This window comes from Rhinoderma darwinii, chromosome 1 (genome assembly GCF_050947455.1).
Source record: "Rhinoderma darwinii isolate aRhiDar2 chromosome 1, aRhiDar2.hap1, whole genome shotgun sequence".
Lineage (NCBI taxonomy): Eukaryota > Metazoa > Chordata > Amphibia > Anura > Rhinodermatidae > Rhinoderma > Rhinoderma darwinii.
In genome coordinates this window covers 562061405-562083375 of record NC_134687.1, presented here as the reverse complement: position 1 = coordinate 562083375, position 21971 = coordinate 562061405, and the positions used below count along the sequence as shown (strand labels likewise).

At 44.8% G+C, this 21971-nt stretch overlaps 1 protein-coding gene across 1 annotated transcript in view; it reads left to right on the top strand.

Moving 5' to 3' along the window:
* AP3B1 (adaptor related protein complex 3 subunit beta 1) overlaps positions 1-21971 on the top strand; it is a 128490-nt gene that overhangs the window by 91935 nt on the left and 14584 nt on the right. The window contains exon 15 of the mRNA XM_075847526.1: positions 19711-19887. Within this exon, the coding sequence (XP_075703641.1) occupies positions 19711-19887 (177 nt within the window). The remainder of the gene's footprint in view (positions 1-19710; positions 19888-21971) is intronic.

Sequence of the window (21971 nt, the reverse complement as noted above, 5' to 3'; positions counted from 1 at the left end):
AAGATTGTTACATTTCGTATGTCCTTTATCTCTGGAGTGTTGTCTACTGCACGATCGCTACTTGTGACCCCTTTACTCATGCGCACATGAGTAAGGGGACGGAGTCTTCTAAAATGTCACGGCAGGGTGTGAAGGTTGGAGGAAAAAAGCTCCGCATTCTCAGATTGAATACTTTTGAAATCTATCATGAAGTGAAATAAAGAAAAAAATCCTAAGGGATGCGTCATGTACAATCTGGGATCGTGAGTAAATGATGATTGAAGAATATGTTGCACATGTTTGCATATACTGGATCCTAGCGGTCTCCTGACCAGGGAGTGACCGGCTAATAACACTACAGATAAAGCTCTGCATGCATCTAACCTGCCTGATCTCCTCGCTCACATTCTAATGATAATGAATTTAAATTTCTGTGGTCCTTAGTTAGACTGTTTTTGTAACGACATGCATCATTGGACCCCCAATGATCTTTAGAACGGGGTTCCCGACTCCTGTTTCTCCTCACTTCACAATCACAGTAAAGAAGGGTTTTGAATGGAGCGACGAGGGCTACATTCTTTGTCTCGGTTAGCTTTATAGATATCAATTGGCGCACATGCACGAGCACCGCTCCATTGAAAGTCTAGAGATTGTTGGAGGTCCCTTTGGTGGGGTCCCCCCAAAGCTCATACGTTTCACTTATCCTATGGATAGGATAATTGTATTAAAATCCCTTTTAAAACAACCCCTCAAATAGTTGTGGCAATTACTTGATAATCTTTTCTCACTGGTGGTTTGGTAGTTTGTACGTTATAATAATGGTGCCCTCTTTATGTACTAGCTTACTGATGAGCTTGTGATTGGCTTGAGTTTTTACACAGCAGCCAAACACAAGAGGCAGAGCTGCAGTGGGGAGGGAGAGAGCAGCAGCCTGAACCAATCATGAGACAGGAGGTGGATCTCAGACTCCCTGTAGGCACTGTAGTCACCGATAACAGCTCTTCCCTAATGTCGCTGAGCTAAAGTTTGTTAAATAATCAGGGACTATAATGCACGTAGATTTCTCTATATGTTGAATAGTTTCCACTGATTCTTGTCTGACATAGGTTGGAAAGTTGACTGTAAATGGTTAATTATATATGCAGCAAGCAGATCCCAGTACTCAAAGGACAGAAGAGTGGGGGATTGAACACTAAGGATTCTTTTATAAATCTATTTTGGAATTAAAATTCAGATTAGGGCTGGACCTCAAAATGCAGAAATGTTCTGTAACCGAATTCCACAAATGACATCCTGCAGTCAGCAATTTATCATTTATTTTCAAGTAGTAGCTTGTGATTCTGCTCTCGGCTTGGATAATATATGCTTGCTGAATTTGGCTACACGGCTGCTTGTTCTGGGATTTGACTCTTGGATTTGTTGTATTAATGTTGTTATAAATTTTACTTGTGCTAAGCTGATGAGATGTCATTTTCAGCGATGAGGCGCCTAATGGACCCTGGATTCAAAAAGAAAAATTCTTTATTGCAATGTTTCTCCGAGGTGTCATCCACTCTGAAATTTACTCACTGTTGTGTAAGATCCTCCGGAGTCATTTGGTACACAGTATGATGATGAAACAGCCGATCAGCCGTGCATAGGTTTAGTTGGGGTATTCAGACAGCACAGATTTATTCCGATTTGTACGTTGAACAGATGTTTTTTTAAAGTGTTAGTCGATTGTTGATCTTTTTTTCTAGCCTTCCTCCAGCCTGGTGACGTTTTTATATGGTCTTATCTTTGTATTTATAGATGAGGTTTGGATGTTTAACTACTGTAATTTCTGGGGAGTTTTGGGCCATGATGAATAGACAAAGGTAACGCATTTTTGCTTTAAATGGGGCTCAAATGATTTTTGCTTCTCTTTATCCTTGCAGATTGCATTTACTTGAATCACTCCTTTTTAGAGTTTGTAGGGCTTAAATGCAATGTATCAAAACTAAATTTACAGTGTCAATTTAGTTTTTTATTTTTAAACCGATTTCACACAGGCTCACATCATTGACAATAGGTAGGAGGGACCGCTCCCCCTCCTCCCCCTACCGTTAATGGTGATCTGTTAACGACACTTTCTCATAGAAGTCAATACGTCACCTACAGAGTTCAGTTTCCTTTCTCCATGTGGCTGCTGTAAAGTAAATCTCTAAAACGCTGTTCATAGATCAGAGTAGTAGCTCAGGCACGATGGCTGACCCCATAATCCTGTACTGAATAAAACAAACAAACCTACAATCAGAAAATAAAAACCTATTAGAAGGAAAAAAATAAAAATCTATAGGTGACTCATTGCCTTTATGATAACTGGTAACGCATATGACACGTTCACATTGATCCTGGAACCAGTCTGCTTTACATTGAGCTTGGTATATTTGTTGGTTTGTCCTAAACATACAGGTTTTTCTTGATAGCCAGAAAGCAAAATGTCGGTGAAGCCCCAGGCAGTAGTTTTATGCAGATTTACTGTGACTTACAAATGTATTCACGCACCTGGTGTTTTTCCTGTTTTGTTGCATTACAACCTGGAATTAAAATGTATTTTAAATTAATTTTATGTAATATGCCTGACAAAATAGTCCAAATTCTTACAATGGGGAAAAACTTTTTTTTTTTTTTTTTTAACACCCCCCCCCCCCTCCAAAAAACAAACAAAAATTAAGAACTAATACAAAAAGGTTGAGTTCTATGTATTCACGCCTTTGCTATGATCTGGTCAAACAAATTATCTACAGAAGTCATGTAATTGATTAACCCCTTAATGACCAGCCTATTTTAGACCTTAATGACCAAGCCATTTTTTAAGTTGTTCCATAGTCTCATTCCAAGAGCTATAACTTTTTTATTTTTGCGTCGACATAGCTGTGTAAGGTCCTGTTTTTTGCGGGACAAGTTGTAATTTTTAATTGCACCATTTTGGGGTACATAGAATTTATTGATTAACTTTTATTAACCTTTTTTTTTGGGGGGGGGGGGGGGGGGAATAGAAAAAAACCTGCAATTTCGCCACACTTTTTTGCGTCCTAAATGTACACCGTTTACCATGTGATATAAATAACACAATAACTTTATTCAGCAGGTTGTTGCGATTGCAACGATACCAAATTTGTTTCGTTTTTGTATTTTTTACTACTTTTACACTGTGAAAACACTTTTTTTTTCAAAATTATTTGTTTTTGTGTCTCCATATTTGAAGAGCCATTACTTTTATTTTTCCGCTGATGCAGTTGTATGAGGGCTTTTTTTTGCGGGACGACTTGTAGTTTTTAATCAGTACCATATTGGAGTAGATGCGACTTTTTGGATCACTTATCACATTTTTTTTAAGTTTGGATTCAAAGAAAACCACAATTTTTGCATGGTTTTTTTATTTTAGTTTTTTATGGCGTTCACCGTGCGGGTTAAACGATGTAATAGGTTTATAGTCGGGGTCGTTATGGACGCGGCGGTACCAAATATGTGTAACTTTTTAACTTTGTTTTATTTGTTAATAATAAAGCAGTCTGTAAGGGGGAAAAGTGGGTTTTTCATTTTTTTTTTTTTTTTTTTTTACTAGTCCTACTAGGGGACTTCACTATGCGATTATACGATCGCATTTATAATACACTGCAATACTTCTGTATTGCAGTGTATTATGCCTGTCCGTGTAAAACTGAGAGGCATCTACAAGGTCATGCCCCCGGCTACCATCGGAGACACAGACACTCGACGATCTTATCGCCGGGTATCAGTGGGATCTCCCTCCCTCTCTCCAAAACAGCTCCGATCCTCCTCCTGCTTTTGAGCGCTGCATCTGAGGGGTTAAACGGGTAAGATCGATACTAATATCGATCTCACCCGTTTGAGCAGGGATATTTAACGGCTCCCTGCTCTGTTTATTTATTCAGATGCAGCGCCGTAAAAAGGCTATTGCATCGTAATAAAGCCCGTTAGTGGCCACCGTAAAAACACTATGGGGCGTTCACTAACGGGTTAAGAGCCCCCTGTGCGCAATAAAGTGTCACATAATCTGTCACATGACATCCATATAAATACACCTGTTCTGAAAGACCCCTGAGTATACAACACCACTAAGCAACATGAAGACCAAGGAGAACTCCAAACAGGTCAGAGACAAAGATGTGGAGAAGTATAGATCAGGGTTTGGTTACAAAAAAAATAAATATCACAAACTTTAAACATCCGACGGGGCACTATTAAATCTATTCTAACAAAATGGAAAGAAAACCTGACTAGAGAATGCCACCCACTCACAGACCGGGCAAGGAGGGCATTAATCAGAGATTCAACAAACACACCAACGATAACATTGAAGGAGCTCCATAGATTCACATTAGAGATTGAAGTATCTGTCCATAGGTCCCCTATAATTCGTACACTCTACAGATTGGGGCTTTATGGAAGAGTGGCCAGAAAAAATACATTGCTTAAAGAAAAACATAAGGAAAACATGTTTTGAGTTCACCAAACAGCAAGTGGTGGACGCACCAAGCACATAGAAGAAGGTTCTCCGGTCAGACGAGACTAAAATTGAACCTTTGGCCATCATGGGAAACGCTACGTGTGACACCAACCCAACGCTTCCCATCACCCCAAGATCACCATTCCCTCAGTGAAGCATAGAGGGGGCAGTATCATGCTGTGCGGGCAGGGAGTCGAAAACTGGTCAGGATTGAAGGAAATATGGATGGCAGTAAATACAGGGCAATTCTTGAGGAAAACCTGTTTCTGATTTGAGAATGGGACGGAAGAGGACAATGACCCTAAACATACTGGTAAAGCTTCACTGGAGTGGTTTAAGAGGAAACCTTTAAAGAGTTAGTCAAGGATTTCAAAGTTGATGGCCTGTCCTTAGGATAGACCATTTATATTAGATTGGTGGAGGCCAAACTCTTCGCATCCCTGCCGATCAGCTGTTTGAAGGTGCCGCAGCGTTCATATGAGCACTGCAGCCTCTTCATTGTTTACCTCAAGGTTCATACTTGCACGCGCCGTTACTTTCGTAGTGGCTGTGCAAGGTATTGCAGCGCTGTCCTATTCACCGTTTCAAAAAGCAAAGCGGACTGTTTTTTCAATACAGTTGAATGAAAGTGTATTGACACATGCTAAATGGTCACACTTATGGCATATGTCTGGCTAATCACAGTATGTGGATATGTTAAGTAAATATTGGGACTATTTCAATAATCCCGATGTGGTGCCCAAACGCAGTGTGAACCTAGCCTTAGGTGAAGGGTGTGGGAATTCATCCTTGACACAGACGCAGCATCTTTTACTTTCATGCTTCATATACTTTGCTGTCCGTTGAGTGATGGTACAGTACAGCAGCATACATATTAGTTTGAATCCATTATAAACGTTATCTGATATTAATATTTACAAATGTAAATATTTCAGGCATTGCTAAGCTTTATTCTAAGGAAATGTGTGGAAGACCACCTATCACACAAGATTGTCAAGAGATCACATAGGTGTGCACCACCCAATAAAGTCATATGATTGAGGAAGGGAAAGGGGGAAGAAAGTATGTGATCTGTAATTAAGAGTTAACTTTTATTGGTATACATTAAATGAACAATTGAGCTAAAAGTCCAGTGGTGCACCAAGGTATGTGTGAGTGACCCCCAAACTCACATACCTGTGGGCCATGTGTAGTAAAGTATGGTATATGGATAATACATGGAATGTGTTGCTGTCAACAGTGCTTCAGTGAGGGGAACACTATTGCGCTACCATGCTTGAAGTCTAAGACTGCAGCTATGCTAATATAAGGGCAATGGTGGCCGATAGCACTACCATGCGGCTGTGCTGCAGCACAGTGTGAATGTGACCTTGCTATATACGCCCCCAGGTAAAGATCTAGGTGAACCAAAACCTGAGCGTGTGGCACAGTGATGGCTGCGGAGCTGTCAATTGTATAGCAATGTGATCGCCATGCTGAATGACATAGGACTTAGAGAAGGTAGAATAAATTTTATTATGAGTCAAAAGCAGTATGTGTAGATGTAAGACAGTAGGTTGATCGTGTTGTGTTTCACATCTGCAGGAACAGCCGGGGTTGCCTAGCTGTGGCCGCGCTCAGCGTCAGCTGAGAGGCGGTAACGCAAAGCTCTGCCAGAGTGTGACTCAACTGTCAGTGGAGTCAGACTTGGCAAGTGTAATGGTTCTCAGAACGGAGCGATGCCTCCAGTGCTGAGAGATCAAGGAGCCCCTCAGGATGAGCTGTCCTGCAAGGCAGCAGCCCTGATCCAGTGAGTGCACCAATGACAGGACCGCTCGGTGAATTCACCGGCGGTCAGAAAGAGCGTGGCGGCTGGTGAGAGTTCAAAAAATGACAGCGGGGTATGCTTGTGCTGACAGCACGTTGGTGCTGTGAGCCCAATGACAAGACCGCACGGTGGGTTCACCAGCGGTCAAAAGGAACGTAGCTTCTTCTAGAAGAAGCCAGAATGCTGGCGAAACGCGCGTCGGGTGCTCTATAATTTTAATGTCCACTGGTGCACTTAGGGCCATAGTTGCCATATCTAGGCTCATTTGCTACCGATTGCTTTCACTGCATTGCTGACAGCAGCCGGCTGTTTAACTTACAGCACGAGCGTGCTATTAGCGCAGCACACCCTGCTGTTACTCCTGAGCAGCTGGGTGTCAGCTCCCACCAGCCGCTACGTTCCTTTTGACCGCTGGTGAACCCACCGTGCGGTCTTGTCATTGGGCTCACAGCACCAACGTGCTGTCAGCACAAGCATACCCCGCTGTCATTTTTTGAACTCTCACCAGCCGCCACGCTCTTTCTGACCGCCGGTGAATTCACCGAGCGGTCCTGTCATTGGTGCACTCACTGGATCAGGGCTGCTGCCTTGCAGGACAGCTCATCCTGAGGGGCTCCTTGATCTCTCAGCACTGGAGGCATCGCTCCGTTCTGAGAACCATTACACTTGCCAAGTCTGACTCCACTGACAGTTGAGTCACACTCTGGCAGAGCTTTGCGTTACCGCCTCTCAGCTGACGCTGAGCGCGGCCACAGCTAGGCAACCCCGGCTGTTCCTGCAGATGTGAAACACAACACGATCAACCTACTGTCTTACATCTACACATACTGCTTTTGACTCATAATAAAATTTATTCTACCTTCTCTAAGTCCTATGTCATTCAGCATGGCGATCACATTGCTATACAATTGACAGCTCCGCAGCCATCACTGTGCCACACGCTCAGGTTTTGGTTCACCTAGATCTTTACCTGGGGGCGTATATAGCAAGGTCACATTCACACTGTGCTGCAGCACAGCCGCATGGTAGTGCTATCGGCCACCATTGCCCTTATATTAGCATAGCTGCAGTCTTAGACTTCAAGCATGGTAGCGCAATAGTGTTCCCCTCACTGAAGCACTGTTGACAGCAACACATTCCATGTATTATCCATATACCATACTTTACTACACATGGCCCACAGGTATGTGAGTTTGGGGGTCACTCACACATACCTTGGTGCACCACTGGACTTTTAGCTCAATTGTTCATTTAATGTATACCAATAAAAGTTAACTCTTAATTACAGATCACATACTTTCTTCCCCCTTTCCCTTCCTCAATCATACTAAGCTTTATTCTAGCTGAGAAATTTTATTTCACAGATTCTAACTAATTTTAAAGTTTTAATTGGTTGAATTAGTAAAGTGGAAGGTGTTATTTCTAATAAAAAAAAATAAAATAAATTCAGATGCAGATTTCACTTCTCAAACACATTATTCATGTTAGATTAGTTATTAAGATGAGCCTAAATTATAATTTCCCAAATATTGCCACAGCAGCAAATGGCTCATTAAATGCAGACTTTGTGATGAATAGCGTTCTTGTCTGAAAAAGAAAAATCCAGGGTGATGAAAACTAGCAGTGTTTATACTATGCTAAGGACATTGTAATATATATATATATATATATATATATATATATATATATATATATATATATATATATATATATATATTAGTTTTCTATGAAGGACATAGACATTGGGGGAAAAGTTTTTCACTTGCTCTTTGTTTTCTGTTTCAATAGTGTTTAAAAGGCAACGGATTTTAAAAGTATGTACGTTTCCTAAAAAAAATAACGGCTCTATTGAACAATTGCTGTGTTGAGACTGATGCATGACCTTTATATCCTGAAGAAGATGGAGATTTGTTGTGACGGCCTTTGGTTGTCCGCTATATGCTGTAGATATAAACTGCAGTGCTCACAATTAGTTCCTGCATTGTCATATAGTACATGTGCCCTAAGAAATGCAATTTATCTTCTGTCGTTTTTGCAGATGGAGAAAACTTTCTCTATTCCAGAATCAGCGCAACACTGAAGGGGTGAAAAGGCGAGGGACCGGGTATAGAACTGCTTTCAGCTAATGTTTTTGATTGGGAGACGTTCCTCTATTACCCCCAAATGTGGCAAAAAAGGGTCGTCCCTATAAATATTGGATGTTTTTTATTTTTCTGTTTTGTATTTTTTTCATTTTTATTCCTGTAGCACTTTTTTATTTACAGTAATCACAAAAAGATGGTTGGAAGGGGGGGGGCGGGGGCTGTTAATGTTTGGTTTAAAGCAGGGGGGGGGGGACGCGGGCCAAATATTGTCATTCACTACTCGTGAATGAGGCGGTGATCTGAGTGAGGTCGGTGCGTGCCAGCTCGGGAGAGGATCAGTACAGTCATCTGAAGTGAGTCACCTGACATCACGTCAGTGATACGAGGTCAGGTGACTGGACCGATCTACTTTCAGGCCGGCACGGCACGCACCGACCTCACTCAGACTGCCGCTGCCGCCTCCTCATTTACTTGTCGTGAATGACACTACTTGGCTCCGTCCGCCCTCCTCCTGCTCCTAAAATTTAGCTGAGGCCACCTGTAGAGTTAGGACCTAAATGCATTTTGCCATGAGCCATGACCTACTCGGACATGCCTCACCAAAGAGAAGCAGTTCCAGCCATCACATTTGGGGCGAGTTAATGAAATGTTTGAGCAAATATAGCAGGCTCGTTTTTAAGTTGATAATTTTGTATGGCCTGCGAATGATGTTCTAAATATCCAAATGGCCCTTCGCAGAAAAAAGTTCCCCAACCCTGGTTTGAAGCATAACACCGCTTAGAACCTGAAAATTTAGGGGAGACTGCAGTCAACCACAATATTACTCTGCTCCCCCAATTCGTTACAGGGGTTCAGGAGGCTAAGATGTGAGTCATTTTTTGGTATGATCTTCACAATGGAGGACTGCTGGTCACCGCTGATTTTTTTCTGACTACAAATATAATGATTCAGCAGGGTCAGGAAGTCCTTATTAAATTGCTGCTCAATCCTAGAATTAAAGCAGAGGTTTATTATTTGGCTTGGCCACTTGGTTACATAGTTGATCAGGTTAAAAAAATAAAAATAAAAAAAAGACACAGGCCCATCATGTCTGACCTATAATCCTACCGTGTTGATCCAGAGGAAGGCAAAAACCCCCATGAGGTGTAAGCCAATTGCCTCAATAGGGGAACAATTCCTCCCCGACTTCAAATATGACAATCCGAATAAATCACGGGATCAACATCCCATCTCCAGAATCTATTACTCATAACTTGTAATATTATATTTTTCAAGAAAGGCATAAATACCCTTCTGGAACTTGTGATGGTTGATTATTTAAACATCCTGTGGCAGAGTTCCATAGTCTCAGTGCACTCACAGTAAAGAATCCCCGTCTATGATGATGGTGAAACCTTTTCTCCTCTAGACGTAGAGGATGCCCCCTTGTCCTTGTTACAGGACTAGGTGGAAAAAGATCATTCGAAAGATCTCTATACTGTCCAATTTTATCTTTGTATTTGTGAGTAGTCAGACAATTGGACAACTAATGTATATTTACTTGTTGTGTTTCTCACCTCTTCTGATATCATTAACACCTTCCTGACATCCGCAGTATATATATGGCACAGGTCAGGTGGGGGAGTAGGGAGCGGGCTAAGCCTGCGCCATAGAACGAATGTGTTGGCTGTGTCTTAAAGCAGCTGCTTTACTGTAACGAGCGGGATACCCTAGTTTAACCCCTTAGATGCTGCAGTCAATAGCGCTTGCTAAGCTGTGAGAATGAGGGGTGGTGGCTCCTTCTGACTTGCCATCGGCCCCCTCCTGCGACGCGATCCTGGGGTGCTGATGGTAGTCATGGCAGCCTGGGGGCTTAATGAAGGCCTAAGGTCTGCCATCTTAGTACTCCTATGGAGCCGCAGGAGACTTTAAGAATCAGGATATACTACAATACTTCAGTATTTCATTATATCGTGTAATCCAGTGATCCCCAACCACCGAACTGCGGATCATTTGGTACTGGGCCGTGGTATCCTGTATCCGCCCTCGTGGCCTCAGGGAATTTCAGGCGAAAAACCGCACCAAACTGTGGTGCCGTTTTTCGCCTGGAATATCTGCTGTGGAAAACTGCTGAGCAGGCCTCCTGGGACAACGTTTCAACCCAGGAGACCGCTGCAGCCTGTGATTGGGTGCAGCGGTGGTCAAATGGGATGAAACGTCATCCCAGGAGGCCAACCCTCTAACGTCATCCAGGCCGGCCTCCTGGGATGTTTCATCCCATGTGACTACCGCTGGTCCCAGTTCCAACTGCATCTGCATCCTTAGGATGCAGATACAGTTGAATTGAATGCTGGAGCAAGAGTGACGGCTCCTTGCCCCAGCATTCACTCTGCCGTGAGCGGCTCAACGCTGGCAGGCACACTGTTGTGACGTCATCGCGCCTGTCTGCGCCGAGTCACTCATAGCACAGACCGGAGGAGAAGGATCCTCCACCCGTCGTGGGAACAGGGATAGGTAAGTAATTGTTATTTTTTTTATTGGGCACATATGGGGGCATTATACTGGGTATGGGAGGGGAGCTGATCTGGTCGAAACTATGGGAGCATTTTACTGTATGGGGCAGCTAAGGGGGGCCTTATACTGTGGTGGCAGCTATGGGGAGCATTATACTATGGGGCAGCTATGGGGAGCAATATATTGTGAGGGGGCAGCAATGGGAAGCATTATATTGTATGGGGCAGTTATGGGGAGCATTATACTGTGTGGGCCAGCTATGGGGAGCATTATGCTGTGGGGGAAGCTATGGGGAGCATAATACTGTGTGGGGGCAGCTATGGGGAGCATTATACTGTGGGGGCAGCTATGGGGCGCATACTACTGTGGGGGCAGCTATGGGGAGCATACTACTGTGTGGGGGCAGCTATGGGGAGCATACTACTGTGTGGGGGCAGCTATGGGGAGCATACTACTGTGTGGGGGCAGCTATGGGGAGCATACTACTGTGTGGGGGCAGCTATGGGGAGCATTATACTGTGTGGGGGCAGCTATGGGGAGCATTATACGGTGTGGGGGCAGCTATGGGGAGCATTATACTGTGTGGGGGCAGCTATGGGGAGCATTATACTATGGGTGGCATAATATCGTGGAGGAGGCTATGGGGGCATTATACTGTGGGGGCATCCATGGGGACTGTTGGGCAAGGCGGCTGGGTGCAGGCGCGGGCAGGGGACTGGTGGTGTTGGGAAGGGGTAGGGGGGCCCAAGCTGAATTCTTGCACCAAGGCACATGATACTTTAGCTACGCCCCTGCTATTATTTGTTGTTGATTTTACCTCCCCATTGAATTAGATGGGGAAAACCTGCAACAGATAAGCAGCGATTACGCAAATACAATTGACTTGCTACGGAATAAAATTCTGCACCGCAGGTCCGTTTCTGAGCGTTTTTTTTTTCTACTCCGTATTTACAGTGTGTGGATGAGATTTGTTTTATCTCATCCACTTTGCTCCTACTGTATAATGCTGCGGAATTTCCGCAGCATAATACAGGTATACGCCGTATTTACGCAATGTGTGAACTGACTTTAACCTGGCTACCTGCCCAGCCGGTCCCTGTAAAAAATTTCTTGCATCAAACTGGTCCTCAGTGCAAAAAAGATTGGGGACCACTGGTGTAAGCGATCAAACGATCGCTGGTTCAAGTACCCTAGAAAAAAGTTCGAAACCGTTAAGGTTTTAGAATATATTTAAACGTTTTTGTTTTTTTTAAAACACACAACACTTTTCCCATTTTCCCCCAAAAGCAATGTAAAAAAATAAAAATTAGGAGGCCTTCATGTACATGTTCATGAACCTCGGCCAAACGCCAAATTGTATACAGCCTGCTTGAGTGGTTGCCTCTTCTAGTGAACTTAACCAGGCATTGTAGTCACTTGCGGTCATAGACCGAAACATGTTTGTCATCCAGTGTCAGTTATTTGAGGGAATAGTCCATGTTTATTAGAGTTCCACAATCTTTAGAAATATGTACAATAATCCAATGTTACTATGACTGTTGTAGAATAGAAGAGGCCGGACAGTTTAGGACATGAATAATGTTATTTCTGCTGTATTTATAATGCATGATAGAAACTTAATAAAAGATTATAGAGTTTTTGTTGTTCAAGCTTTTTGCACTGTACTAAATCCTAGCTGTGTGTGTATGTCTATTATATATGTCTGCTATATTCCAGCTATTTACTCTAATTTACCGATGCTCATTCTTTTAAGATGGGTTAAATGGAGGCGAGCGGTGCTTTTAGTGGCAGCCGTTCTGGTGTAAAGGGAAGCTTGTGAGACCTGCATTGTTCCTTAAGTGGCTCCCTTTGCAATACATAATTTGTACAATTTCCTTTTTATATTCACTTCTGTGACTACTTGTGGAAGCGCAATTGTGTGGCCAGGCTTCTGTTAATATAGACACGGTAACAAGACTGCAAATACTGTTGATGCGTCCGAGTTAAGAAAGTGCACTTAACTGCTGGTTAAATGCTTGTGCCGCACAGTAGACCCTTGGCCTGCTCTCAATGTATGGCCGCATTAAGCCAGATAGTAATGGAAGCAATAGACCCTTAGCCTCTTTTTTTTTTTTTTATATAACCAAAGCCTTGAAAAGCCAGGAGTGGACTTACTCTGCTTTTATTAATGGAAGAACGCAGGCTGTGTTCAGCTTAAACAGGAAATAAGTGCCGCTTACTATGGGTATTATGTGTTCATTATACGAGTATCTTAAAGATCGCTCGTGGGTCTTAGTTTTAAGGCACATTTCCCAACAGGTTGCTGATACTAGTCTATATGAGTAATACTTTGTGGTTATATAAATAATTCTTTAGATTTTGTATTACTTGCATTTTATTGTATACTTTTTTAATTTTCTTTTTTTTGTTTGTCTTTTTTTTTTTTTTTATTTAGGAGATTTTCGCTACGATTATGTTCTAAATAGAAGACCTATTTAAACCTGGCAGAGCTCATAAAGGGTTTGTCTAAGGATTAAATATTTATCATAGTCAATGAGACAAAACCAAAAAATTTTCAATTGGAATAATTAAAAACAAAACAAAAAAACAAGTTCCTTTACAGTTACATACTTGTTGTGGCACCCCCTGGTGTCCTCTTCATTCCCTCAGAACATACATCCAGGGCCAGCCTTAGGGGTGTGCGATCTGTGCCTGTGCACAGGGCACATCACTCCAGCAGGTGAAAGGGGGCGCTGCCCTGGCTCCCTTCCCCTGCTTGTTTCAGAAGCGCCTGGGGCCGGCGACTCGGCAGTCACCATTCTGCCCGGGTGGTTCTACACTTAGTAGCGTCGCTACCACTGTAGCAGCCATAGCGGCTGCTGGCGGCGACATCGGGCATGAGGGCGCCCTGCTCTGCTATCTGTTAGCGCAACTGTAGCTGCCTGAAGGAGCCGAATGCCTGTGTGGCCGGGGATTCCGCTCCTGGAGCGCTCCGCTTGATGTCTCTGTCCATATATGGACAGTGACATTAAGGGCAACTCCTGAAGCGGAATCCCCATCCACAGCGTTGCCGACTCTGACCGGGGATTCCACTTCAGGAGAAGCTAATGACGTCACTGTCCATAAATGGACACAGACGACAGGAGCTTCTCCTGGAGTGGAAACCCTGCTCACATAGTCGGCAACGCTGTGGACGGGGATTTCGCTTCAGGAGTTGCCCTTAATGTCACTGTCCATATATGGACAGAGATATCCTTCAGGGAGCTACAGTGGTGCTATCTACAAGGGGGCTGTGGGCTGTGTGGCACTACCTACAAGGAGGCTGTGGGCTGTGTGGCACTACCTACAAGGGGGCTGTGGGCTGTGTGGCACTACCTACAAGGGGGCTGTGCGCTGTGTGGCACTACCTACAAGGGGGCTGTGCGCTGTGTGGCACTACCTACAAGGGGGCTGTGCGCTGTGTGGCACTACCTACAAGGGGGCTGTGCGCTGTGTGGCACTACCTACAAGGGGGCTGTGCGCTGTGTGGCACTACCTACAAGGGGGCTGTGCGCTGTGTGGCACTACCTACAAGGGGGCTGTGCGCTGTGTGGCACTACCTACAAGGGGGCTGTGCGCTGTGTGGCACTACCTACAAGGGGGCTGTGCGCTGTGTGGCACTACCTACAAGGGGGTGTGCGCTGTGTGGCACTACCTACAAGGGGGCTGTGGGCTGTGTGGCACTACCTACAAGGGGGCTGTGGGCTGTGTGGCACTACCTACAAGGGGGCTGTGGGGGGCTGTGGGGGGCTGTGGCGGGCTGTGGCGCTACCTACAAGGGGGCTGCGTGGCGCTACCTACAAGGGGGCTGCGTGGCGCTACCTACAAGGGGGCTGCGTGGCGCTACCTACAAGGGGGCTGCGTGGCGCTACCTACAAGGGGGCTGCGTGGCGCTACCTACAAGGGGGCTGCGTGGCGCTACCTACAAGGGGGCTGCGTGGCGCTACCTACAAGGGGGCTGCGTGGCGCTACCTACAAGGGGGCTGCGTGGCGCTACCTACAAGGGGGCTGCGTGGCGCTACCTACAAGGGGGCTGGTGGCGCTACCTACAAGGGGGCTGCGTGGCGCTACCTACAAGGGGGCTGCGTGGCGCTACCTACAAGGGGGCTGCGTGGCGCTACCTACAAGGGGGCTGCGTGGCGCTACCTACAAGGGGGCTGCGTGGCGCTACCTACAAGGGGGCTGCGTGGCGCTACCTACAAGGGGGCTGCGTGGCGCTACCTACAAGGGGGCTGCGTGGCGCTACCTACAAGGGGGCTGCGTGGCGCTACCTACAAGGGGGCTGCGTGGCGCTACCTACAAGGGGGCTGCGTGGCGCTACCTACAAGGGGGCTGCGTGGCGCTACCAACAAGGGGGCTGTGTGGCAATATCTACAGGGGGAATCTGTAAGTGGTGGGTTGATGGTTGTTTTACTGTGAGTGAGTTGCCCTTTAATGTCACTGTCCATATATGGACAGAGACATCAAGCGGAGCACTCCAGGAGCGGAATCCCCGGCCACACGGGGGTTGCGCTCCTTCAGGGAGCTACAGTGGCGCGATCTACAGGAAGGGGGCGGTGCTACCTACAAGGGGGCTGTGTGGCACTACCTACAAGGGGGCTGCGTGGCGCTACCTACAAGGGGGCTGCGTGGCGCTACCTACAAGGGGGCTGCGTGGCGCTACCTACAAGGGGGCTGCGTGGCGCTACCTACAAGGGGGCTGCGTGGCGCTACCTACAAGGGGGCTGCGTGGCGCTACCTACAAGGGGGCTGCGTGGCGCTACCTACAAGGGGGCTGCGTGGCGCTACCTACAAGGGGGCTGCGTGGCGCTACCTACAAGGGGGCTGCGTGGCGCTACCTACAAGGGGGCTGCGTGGCGCTACCTACAAGGGGGCTGCGTGGCGCTACCTACAAGGGGGCTGCGTGGCGCTACCTACAAGGGGGCTGCGTGGCGCTACCTACAAGGGGGCTGCGTGGCGCTACCTACAAGGGGGCTGCGTGGCGCTACCTACAAGGGGGCTGTGTGGCGCTACCAACAAGGGGGCTGCGTGGCGCTACCAACAAGGGGGCTATGTGGCAATATCTACAGGGGGAATCTGTAAGTGGTGGGTTGATGGTTGTTTTACTGTGAGTGAGTTGCCCTTTAATGTCACTGTCCATATATGGACAGAGACATCAAGCGGAGCACTCCAGGAGCGGAATCCCCGGCCACACGGGGGTTGCGCTCCTTCAGGGAGCTACAGTGGCGCGATCTACAGGAAGGGGGCGGTGCTACCTACAAGGGGGCTGTGTGGCACTACCTACAAGGGGGCTGTGGGGCACTACCAACAAGGGGGTCATTTTACTGTGAGTGGGGGGCTAATGGTCTTCAAGTGGTTTCACCACTGACCTCCAATTGAAATTAATGGGAGCCAGAAAATACCTGCGTCACCCGTTTGGAGCTTTTTTTGCCTGCGCCTTTTGCATTTACTTCAACGGGGGACATTATACTCTGTCGGGGCCACTAAGCGGATATTATACTGTGTAGGGGTACTACAGGGTGCTAAATATCGTGGGCACAATTAGAGGTAAAAATACTGTGTCCTTAAAGGGGTTGTAATATGTTATATTATGATTATACTGTATGGGGGCACTAAAGGGGCATTAAACTTTTTTTTTATGGGGCCTTTTTTTTTAATGATTGGGTGGGACGCCGGAAGATCATTACTCACGAGGCGCCATCTATCCTAAGGCCGGCCCTGCATACATCTAATGTGTTAGTTTGAAGAAGCCACCTCTTGTGTGACAAGTCTTATTGACTGGCCTGCACAATAGCAGGGATCACTTTGCCAACTGTTTACAAGAGGTTCTAGGCCAGGGGTCTCAAACGCTGCAGGGGGTAAATGGGCCACACATAGATAAAATGGGAAGTTGACGGGCCGCATTACTTTCAAATTTGATACAATACAAAAGTACTGTTAATCAATTAGTTATTTGCACTATTATAACACTATATTACTATAATACTACATTACTATAATAATAGCCCTAGGTTTAAACTTAACGGAAATTTGTGAGTTTACTCCATGTGCTTATTTTAACAATCCAGTTTTCCATTTTAAGTGTCGCTAAATGTAGTCTGGCTTCTCAGTTGGCAGTGTTTGGCAGACACAAGAATGTCAATATTGGGCAGCCCCTTTTTAGATACTGCCACAGTGCCCTCTGTGGATGCTGCCGCAGTGCCCTCTGTGGATGCTGCCGCAGTGCCCTCTGTGGATGCTGCCGCAGTGCCCTCTGTGGATGCTGCCACTGTAGAGGGTGCCACACCCCCCTTGTAGGGGGTGCCCCCCCGTGTGCCGTCCGTGTGTGACGGAGCCGTTGCCTAGCAACGGGCGGGCAGAAGTAAACGTACAGAGATATATTGCACTGCACTAATCGGCAGCATTTTCTCTCTATCAGTGCTGGATAGAGAGAAGAGGCTGGCTATCTGTGCTGGATAGAAAGAAGGGGCAGGCCTTTCGGGCAGAGTTTCCACAGCGGAACGCAGCGATAGAAAGAAAAAAGTTCATACGTACCCCGGGCGTGGTCTTGGTGACGCGTCCCTCTTTTGACATAGTCCGACCTCCCTGGATGACGCGGCAGTCCATGTGACCGATGCAGCCTGTGATTGACTGCAGCGGTCACATGGGATGAAACGTTATCCCAGGAGGCCGGACTGGAGGAAGAAGCAAGGAATTCTGGGTAAGTATAAAAAAAAATTGTTGCGGGTTTTTAAAGGAAACATTAGAAATCTATATTGTGAGCGCCGCACATGGTACTCACTGTCCAATGGTAGTCACTATCCAGGGTGCTGAAAGAGTTACGATCAGTGCTAGATAGAGAGAAGGGGCTGCACTGATCGGCAGTAACTTTTTTAGCACCCTGGACAGTGACTACCGCTGGACAGTGAGTACCATGTGCGGCGCTCACAATATCGGGTGCATAGTGTGAATGGGAATTAGTTTCCTAACGGAAACACGGAAGTGTACACGGAGTACACACGGGAACCACACTGATACAATCACGGACACACGGATCCATGAAAAACGGCCGTGAAAACGGTGATGGAAGTGTGCATGAGGCCTAAGGCAGAGATAAAAACAACTTGCTGAGATATCAATAGACTGGGCAATATGTAACCTGAGAGCAATGGGGTAGATATGGATAAAACAACTACATTTTATCAGTAAATTACAAAGCTAAAAAATATTGGCATAAGTTTGTGTGAATAGCCTCTTACCTTTTAAACTTTTTAATCGATCGTGTCACGGACGTTTTTTTAACTCCCGTAACGGCTGTATTAAAATCAGTTCATTTAAATGTTGTTACTCACACGGGCCGTCAAAAAAATAGGGCATGTCCTAATTTTGAGCTGTTCTCAAGGCCCCACGACTTCTATACTGGTCAGTCGGGATGTCAATAAACAAAAACAAAAAACCTGTGAAAAGCACCATTTCAATGAACTAATTTGAATGCAGCCATGTGACGGAATTTAAAAAAAAAAATAACAAAAAATGAAAACTTACGTCACAGCCGATTAAGACGTTTGTGAGTATCCTCTTACTAATGCAAAACGGCCATGAAAAACAGTTGTTCCGTTTTTAACGGCCGTTCTTTTTCACGGTCGTGTGAGGCTTTAGCCTTACTGCCTATTTAATTTTTTATTTTTTTTAAACAAACTCAATCTCCTCCATTGACATAAATTTAAAAGATAACATGCTGGGGGAGCTGACTGCACTTGGTTAAACCCAATAATAAATCAACTTGCATTAAAGGCTATAGACACCATTGGGGTAATGAAAAGGTCACTGTTAGGGCATGTTCACACGAAGTGTTTTCAGCTGTTTTTCCGGCAGTAAACGTCTCGAAAAACGGCTGAAAAATCAGAAGCAGAACGCTTCCAAACATCTGCCCGTTGATTTCAATGGAAAAAACAGCGTTCTGTTCCGACGGGGTGTTTTTTACGCGGCCGTTATTCAGAACGGGGCGTAAAAAAACTGCCGCGAAAACGAAGTGCATGTCACTTCTGCCGTTTTTGGAGCAGTTTTTCTTAAACTCTATAGAAAAGCAGCTCCAAAAACGCTGCGAAAAACGCGACTTTGATTAAAAAATGTCTGAAAATCAGGAGCTGTTTTCCCTTGAAAACAGCTCTGTTTTTTCAGATGTTTTTGAGTTTGTGTGTGTGTACATACCCTTACACTTCTGCAGCTTCTATGTGTGTCAGTACGTAGAAGCGGCAGAAAGCTGTCCTGAGCCGAATACATCGGAGATCTGACATTCACTTTAATGGAGACCTACATGAAGAAAGCCACTTAGGATGTCTTTATTGCTGTATATGTAAACTGAGATCTACACTAGGTCTCCTTTGCAACACTGCACCCGACAAAAATCTGAAGGCTTCATGTCATCCGAAAGTAGTTCTGATTTTGGGTCGGCAACAATAATCAGTCATATCTCTGCATAGACATAAGACATTTAAAATGGTGTTTACCTTCTTTAATGTACACTAAATGGCCTTTTCCTTTTTTTTATTTTTAATTTTTTTGGCATAGGCATTTTTAGATCCTGTCTTTATAGACTAAGATACATAGTGTTTTTCCTAACAACTAATTTGGTTTGACACCATTGTTTAGTCGATCTTGTGCATTTTATGCAAAAAAAAAATTCTGTGACTTCATGGCTACCTGTAATTCTACACATTATTATTATTTGCCCAAACTTTATATGTGCCTATATGTGGGGAGCTAGTTTACATTCTTTGCAAGCATTATAACTGCACAATGATATGAAGGGTTATAGATTACTTGGGTTTTATGATATATTTTTTTTCCTCTAGGTTCCTATGGCAAGGGCCAGCATTATATGGCTTATTGGGGAGTATTGTGAGCGTGTACCTAAAATTGCACCTGATGTGCTGAGGAAGATGGCAAAGAGCTTTACTAATGAAGATGACCTTGTCAAGTTACAGATATTAAACCTTGCAGCAAAACTTTACTTAACCAATTCCAAACAGGTAAAGCCATGTAAATGCTTAGTAGACCAACCTTTCGATGTCTGGCATAGAACAGTTCCGGGTATTTAATCTGGCAGTGGGGAACTTTATCTCTGTGTATTTAGGCAGATATACCATTCACGAGTTTGCTGCTTTCAGCGTAAGTTGTCACCACAGTTCCCAATAATTGTTGTGTCCCAGATTTCTGTGAATTGGATAAAACTAACATTTGAATAGTTTTTACAGCGTGACGGAAGAAAAGATTACAGGACTTCAATTTATTTATTTTTTTTATGTTGGGAGGAACTTATGGTTTGCTCAAGTGGATTTCTTTGTACTATTTCCACACCCTAAAAACTGCTAAAAACAGCAAACATACGGAGACTTGCATAATAAAGAAAAATAAGTACTTTTTAATAAAACTTTTGCCTTAACTGTACTTTAGGGGAATTCAGAGTTAATAGAAGGGGGTAGGGTCCCCTGTTCAGGAATTTTATCTAATAGCCACATCGATTAGAGGCTACAAAAGTTTCTCTCACTCTGGAGGACACCGCATGTCCCATGCAATTCATGGACTAGTTCTAGATTAGATTTCAATGAGTTTCTGTGGTGGCACTTCAAAGAAATTTAAGACTTGCTGCTGGGTTCCCCCACCGATTACAATTGATCGGTAGTGATAACACCTGCCGTAGACCCTGTGATCAGCTTACAATAGATAAAGCTTTCTAACAAAAAGGGATTGTCCACACAAACTTAAACTGAGAAAGATCTGAAATACCTTAGTCTATCTTTAAAGAGGATCTGTCATCAGTTTATTAATGCCCTATCTCCTAACTAATATAATAGGCGCTATGATGCGAACTAGTGTCATTTATTTTTTTTCAAAAACTTTTTATTTGCATTTTCTAAATATGCTAATATTGCTGTACTTACCAAATGGGAGGTTACTCTTTTTTTTCTTTTCACTCTGGGCAGTGTAATATTTTCTGTATGACGCTGTCCAATCAGCGTAATACAGCTTCTCTTCTTCCCAGTGCAGCAACACAGTGTGATCATGTAGTATACAGCTTCCATTCCCCACTGTGTTTTCAACTGGTGATACCTCTGGTTGTTTCATAGCTAGAACTGCGTGGCATATGAAAGATTAGAACCTCATCTTTCATATGCCACCAGAACCACTGTTCTAGGTGGTCCACAGCCGTAGATATGGCTATTAAGTGATCCCCCTTCCCTCCAGCCTCTGTCTCTCATGCTGATAGTACAGTGTCAGACGCAGTGACGTAGTTCCACCTCAGGAGAATTGCTGGTGTTGACACCCACTTGTCTAGTGTAGCCTCATTTCATATTTAGAAAAAAAAGCTCAAAACTGTTTTGGGACACAATTTTCACTAGTATTATTAGTGTGGCAAATTTGCCTCCTCCCACTTACGAGCCACTTCTCCTCCCCCTGCTTCCTGCACTGATCATTCACACTCCATTCACTGCTAATATACTTATTAGCTCCCTGTTGGATCGGGTTACATCCTGCCCAAAGAAATGTATGGAGAGGGGAGGAGGGAGCAGCTTCAGAGAGAGACGCGCACATCCGCTGTTTCTAGTAAGTGTTCTATTTCATCCCAGTGCTGGATTCACAGCTACACTGCTCTGTACTTATGTCCTCCATGCTGTTGCTTCTGAGGGTGGGCTACAGAGCGAAAAGAGAGCAGGATGTTCACTTTTCTTTGTGTGCTGTGTATGGGAGATATCCTAGTAGCTAGTCTCTGATCCCTAGCTGAGGCAACAATGATGGAAAACTGTTGAAAAAGGCCATGTACGAGTTATATAATGGCCAGAAATAGTGTTATTCCTTATGTGCTCATAAATAACCGCTAATTTTGAAGTCACCTGAAACAAAAGGTTTGCTTAAAAAAAAATTCCCTTCGTGAGCCAGAGATAAGTCAAATGCAGACAGCTCAAATCCCCCACTACTGCCCTTCTAGCAGTTTAGGTGACCTAACGGTACCTGTGTACTGCTGAAAGTGGCAGGAGTTTAGCCACAGGTAATTTAATTTAATTTTCCCTACGGCTACTCCTCTGTATTACCTGATTTGCTGCTCCTTGTAAAG